Source organism: Zeus faber (genome assembly GCF_960531495.2).
Source record: "Zeus faber genome assembly, chromosome: 18".
NCBI lineage: Eukaryota > Metazoa > Chordata > Actinopteri > Zeiformes > Zeidae > Zeus > Zeus faber.
This window is the reverse complement of record NC_137210.1, coordinates 17,075,671-17,081,466: the sequence shown is the minus strand read 5'-3', so window position 1 is coordinate 17,081,466 and position 5,796 is coordinate 17,075,671. Positions and strand designations below refer to the sequence as shown.

General features: G+C 43.2%; 1 protein-coding gene across 1 annotated transcript in view; it reads left to right on the top strand.

The window, feature by feature from the left end:
- The first annotated feature begins 1,322 nt into the window (after window positions 1-1,322).
- The window catches only part of myo3b (myosin IIIB), a 52,627-nt gene continuing 48,153 nt past the window's right edge, over window positions 1,323-5,796 (top strand). Inside the window, exons 1-6 of the mRNA XM_080018791.1 lie at window positions 1,323-1,502; window positions 1,669-1,689; window positions 2,737-2,871; window positions 3,678-3,782; window positions 4,043-4,142; window positions 4,829-4,905. Of these exons, the coding sequence (XP_079874917.1) occupies window positions 1,356-1,502; window positions 1,669-1,689; window positions 2,737-2,871; window positions 3,678-3,782; window positions 4,043-4,142; window positions 4,829-4,905 (585 nt within the window). The 5' untranslated portion in view covers window positions 1,323-1,355. The remainder of the gene's footprint in view (window positions 1,503-1,668; window positions 1,690-2,736; window positions 2,872-3,677; window positions 3,783-4,042; window positions 4,143-4,828; window positions 4,906-5,796) is intronic.

The window sequence follows — 5,796 nt, the reverse complement described above, 5'->3', positions numbered from 1 at the left end:
ACATTTTTCATATCAATCCGGCGGAGTCCCGCGGAATGGCTCTTCCCGCTCCCCTCGGGTTCCATTCAATCTCTGTGATGCATGACACATTTATGATAAGAACACTTATGGGCTCGCACTTTGGTTTATTTGCCGTATATATCATCTTTCTTTGAGACCGGGTGGTTGCATATAACCCAAGAGGTCAGTTTAATTTCCTTATCTATCACAGCGTTATATTCACAACCTCATCTCTTTTGACATGTTTGTCTCTGCATCGGTTATCTTACACTCGGCCCTGTGACACTGGCGTCGCTTAAAAGATAGAACCGCGAGTCCAGAGCATTTACAATGGCGTTACTCCTTAATAATACTAACGACTGTGACGTTATTATTATTATTATTATTATTTTCATTTGAAATGTGTTTTTTCCAAAGTCCAGGCTTTGTGCCGGTCTTAAGTGGGGAGATATTTTTGTTTGCTGGTCATTGAGGAGAGAGTTCCTCAAGTTAATCTCTGTCCAATCCAATTGATCTTGAGCAGATTGTGCTTCTTAGCGGCCGCGGCGACAAGGTCCTCACGGAGAGAGAGAGAGAGAGAGAGCGAGAGAGAGAGCTCTGAATCAGTGTCTCTGCGGAAGCAAGCGCCGTGGCTGTTGGAGTTGTAGTATTATGATCCCTTGAGACCCCTTTAGTCGGGAGTAATTTGTCTCGAGGTTCCATGACTCAGAAGAAAATAACACTTGTGATGTAAGTACCGGACGGTTTGTCTCACTCATTTGCTTTCGCCCCCGTTGTAAGTGGCTCCCTGGGCGGTATGAAGGATTGTTCTATTCTGGACTGTTTACCTGTACAGAGGGAACGCTTCATATTCTTCCATCAGTTCTGTACACATGTGGTGACTAGCCAGGTCTTTTAGTTATTGGGAGTTATTTACAGGTTTGCTTTTCTGCTCTAACAGTGCACGTGTGTGTGTGTGTGCACGGATTGTTCAGTGGCTTAGCTTAAATGTTGTTGTTTTTTTCCCCTTTGACTTGAGTAAGAAGCTTTCTGTTTGCGAGGACAAGGTTTTTGGTATAAAACAGGATTACTCTTTCCCTCATGTTGTGTCGCACCCACCCTAGTTAACAAACCAAACTGTATTGGGGAGAAGAAAAATTTGTGAAAATGTTGTTTTATGTGTATATTTTAGTTCCACATTTATCAATTATCCCTTTTGCTGTGAGAAATAATGTTATTTTATTGTATTATTATTTTTGTTATATATTTTTTAATTTCTACAGTTACGGATTACGAGTATGATGATTAACTGATTAGAGCTCCCTATTGTGTCCTCTAGGAGGTCGCTATATGGCCTGTACCCATACAAGTCCAATATGATCGGCCTGGAGACTCTGGGGGATCCATCGGGTGACTGGGACATAGTGGAAACCATTGGCAAGGGAACGTATGGGAAGGTGTACCGCGTGACGAGCAAGAAGGATGGAAGCCAGGCCGCAGTCAAAGTGCTCGACCCAATCAACGTAAGTCACCGTAATGACACGTCTATTTCATCGCTGCGTCCAGACTCTGATTGCCGAGGATAATGCTTTTCCTTTTTCTGTCTTCATTTAATTAAAAAAATCTTCCGTCAGCATGCGATAAAAAACATGTTTCTTCTCACCGCTGTTCTTTTTCGTCTTATATCAGCACTCCAGCCATACAAACAGAGTAAGTTTTTTTTTTTTTTGTTGTTTTTCTCTCTCACCCTGTTCTTCTGATTCTCTCCATGCAGTTTAGAGTTCAACCCCTCTTCAGTTGTATATAACCACCTCTCCCTGTTTCATTTACTTTCTGTCATGTTAAATCTAACACATCCGCACCACAAACTACAGCTGGTGAATTGAATTCAGCCTTTCTTTGTAATGTTCATTTGTCCACTTGGAAGGATGCTGTAGATACTACCGCTGTATTGTGTGAGTAGAGTGTGAGTAGAGTGTGTGTGTGTGTGTGTGTGTGTGTGTGTGTGTGTGTGTGTGTGTGTGTGTGTGTGTGTGTGTGTGTGTGTGTGTGTGTGTGTGTGTGTGTGTGTGTGTGTGTGTGTGTGTGTGCGCGTGCGCATGAGGTGGCCCGTGGTGGCACTGCTTTCCGGGTGGCTATGAAGACAGAGCTCCCTCCCCTCCCATCCCTCTCCCTGATGAGACTCCTGACACTATCGCTCAGACATCCAGGAAGAGAAATTCTTCCTCAAAGACTGTTACTCCTTAACTTCCTCAGAGATTTACTCTCGATTTAAAAAAAAAAAAAAAAGGAGCCAGTTCCAGAAAGTTGTCTTGAGAAATGGTTGTTCGCGTCCTCAGTCCATAACCCCAATTTATGTGTCTCATTTAGGTTTATGTTTTGTGGAGCTATTGAACGTAAACCTCCCATATTTTTTTACATATGCATTATTTTTTGATAATTGAGGGTCAACACGAATCATTGGCATCAGAATCTTTTGCATTTCTGAACCTTAATTTGACGATGAGGAAATTGATGCCTAAAATCTCCCGAGGCGTCTTTTGGGGGGTCTAGGACCCCAACAGGTTTAAATTGTTCCAATATTGAGAGAATATCCCCAGCCAACAAAAATTGCCTTGTTTTCCTTAAAGCGCGAACAATATTGAAATCTGATGATTGAATAGACCTCATTCAATGTGACTGTTTTTATACTTTGAAGCGCCAAATGTCATACAGCTGTGCGGTAAATATGTTAAACCCCCCCCCCCCACACCGAAGGATGTGGACGAGGAGATCGAGGCTGAGTACAACATCCTGAGGAGCTTGTCCAACCACCCGAATGTGGTCAAGTTCTACGGCATGTTCTACAAGACCGACAACCTGTCAGGTGGACAACTCTGGCTGGTGTTGGAGGTGAGGTCCTCACATGTTTCGTGCCTCCGCGATTTAGACTTTTGCACCAGGAGTTTGGTAACTACGCCCTCTTGATCTCAGTTATACAAAATTATAATCAAACTACTTATTAAGTGCTGTTTATTGTTATTATGGAAGATAATATACATTTGTATATAAAGGTTGAATCTGCTTATCGTGATAGCTTCTCATTGCTGTTGGTCGACCCTAGCTCCTGTTCGTCCTATTCACCCAAAATACTCGTAAAGACTCGTAAATATAAGTAAATAAATCCCCCAGCCTAGAAAACTTTATTGTTGTCTTCGTGGCTAAAGCGATATATCCAGTTGGAAAGTTGCAGTTTATCACAGCAGCTTGCCTGCTTGCATGAATCTTAATGCTATCGCAGCGCGGGGAGATGCATCATGGTTTTGTGCAGAAGAAGCTGTGACGCTGAAAGTTGGGCGTGTGGCGTCGCTCTCCAGATGAATCATGATGCACAGCGGTGACTGATGGAGGAGTCACTATTGTCTCTCTCTCTCTCTCTCTCTCTCTCCCTCCCCCATTTCCCTGCCCCCTTCTACCTCGCTGTCCTTCTCCCATCCCTTCGGTCTCCTCTCTCTCGACCTTCTGCCTACTTTCTCCGCCCTTCTCTCTCTGCCCTCTTCTCTCCCTTCTCCTTTTTCTATCCGCCCTTCTCGCCTCTCTCGCTTTCCTTTCTCCCTCTCTTTCCCCTCTCCCTCTCTTCTCCCTCCCCTTCACCCCCCCCTCTTTTCCCTCTCTGTCCTTCTCCTCTCTCTCGCTCTCTCTCTCTCCCCTCCATCCAGCTGTGCAACGGCGGCTCTGTCACAGAGCTCATCAAAGGTCTGCTCATGCAAGGCAAGCGTCTGCAGGAGCCCGTTATCTCCTACATCTTGTACGGTGCCCTCTTGGTAAGACGGCCCAAGGCAGGGAGGCATGCGCGCTGCGTGCTATCCATTTATTTTAGGAAGAGATAGTGTGTCTGGGTGTAGTGGGGGGGTGGTTTTATTGCACTTCTTTTGAAGAAACTGGGGAAGGATTTTTTTTTTTTTCACATTATGTACATGTAGCTACCCCGCTTTGTATTGCAAAGTCAGGTTTTTCTTTAAATGATTGATAATAAGGTTACTGATGAACTGAGCATCTCTGTTGTCCTCCTTTGGCTCGGAAGGGTCTCCAGCATCTGCACAACAATAGGATTATCCACCGTGACGTCAAGGGCAACAATATCCTTCTGACAACCGAGGGTGGAGTAAAGCTTGTTGACTTTGGTAATTGTTTTTGTTCCCGTGTTGAAAAGAGGCAAATTAGCCAATTCATGGCTTGCAAGCAAAGACTGATGTGTATACAAGGGCTTGACATGTGTTTTCTTAGATTTCTCCAGGACTTGGCTTTAGACAAATTAGGGATTTTTAGCAGTTGACTGTTAATCTATTCAAAGTGTCTGCAGCACATTTCCACAACATTGTTTGTTCCCGAACACATGTATAAATCATGCAGTGTGCTCCACACTAGTTACGTCCTCAGTACATCTTTTTATTTCATAGACCATAGCACTAACCCAAGGCTATTATTGCTCATTTAAAATGCATTATTTGATCCTTTGCATATTAAAAGAAAGCTGTTATGGCAAATGACTTTGAGTCACCCCAGGCATGTTTATGTCCTTGTGTGGAGATGAAGTGGACTCCTGCTGATAAAAATCTGTCCTACTTAATTTAAAATGATTATTGCCCGTTGTTATTGCTGTTTGGCAGCTTGCCACAGTAAATTATATGCCACATTTTATTGATTAATTTGCACGTTTAGTATGTACTATAAATTAGACGTTCATTTATAGCATATTCACACTGGTGAACATCATGGCAGCGTATCTAAAATACGAAATATAAAATGCATGTGACCTTGATTTTGTAACAGATCCTTGACTATTATTTAAATTCTTTTTTTTTCTTAGGTGTCTCGGCTCGACTGACAAGTGCACGTTTGCGGAGAAATACGTCAGTCGGAACTCCCTTTTGGATGGCTCCTGAGGTCAGGTTTAATGGTTTCTGAGCCCATTACACCATTAACATTTTGCAGTAATATTAGTGCAACAGGACTTATTTTTCCACATCACAAATATCTCATAAAACGTCCTGAAATAGGCCACATACAGCTTGTGTGTGTGTGTGTGTGTGTGTGTGTGTGTGTGTGTGTGTGTGTGTGTGTGTGTGTGTGTGTGTGTGTGTGTGTGTGTGTGTGTGTGTGTGTGTGTGTGTGTGTGTGTGTGTGTGTGACGGGCCAGTCTGGTCTTTGTGTGCAGCGTTGTCCTGTGTCATTGTGTATTCCCCTCCACGGGCCAAGCTCCAGAGGTCGCCTCAAGGTTAATAGCTGGGAGTCTGTGGCACCCAGCTTTTCTGTGGCAGAAATGAGCTGTGGGGATTGGTCTGGTGAGAGGAGACCCCAGGGGCAATTAGAATAAAGTCAGCTGTTAAATGTAGTGTCAGTAGTAATTATCAGCGATGGTACGGAGAGGACCAAACCAGCTGACCTACCTACTGTACCTTTCAATGCTCAGATTTAGCGACATCTAAAATCTAAAAATAATATTTAAAGGAAAGGTCCCCCCCTAAGAGATGATAGGAGACAAGAAAGACATTCAGGATATGGTAGAATGTGAAAATCTGAAGCTAATTTAATGATATATTTTTGGAGTAAATGTAGTGTCAGTAGTAATTATCAGCGATGGGACGGAGAGGACCAAACCAGCTGACCTACCTACTGTACCTTTCAATGCTCAGATTTAGCGACATCTAAAATCTAAAAATAATATTTAAAGGAAAGGTCCCCCCCTAAGAGATGATAGGAGACAAGAAAGACATTCAGGATATGGTAGAATGTGAAAATCTGAAGCTAATTTAATGATATATTTTTGGAGTGCAA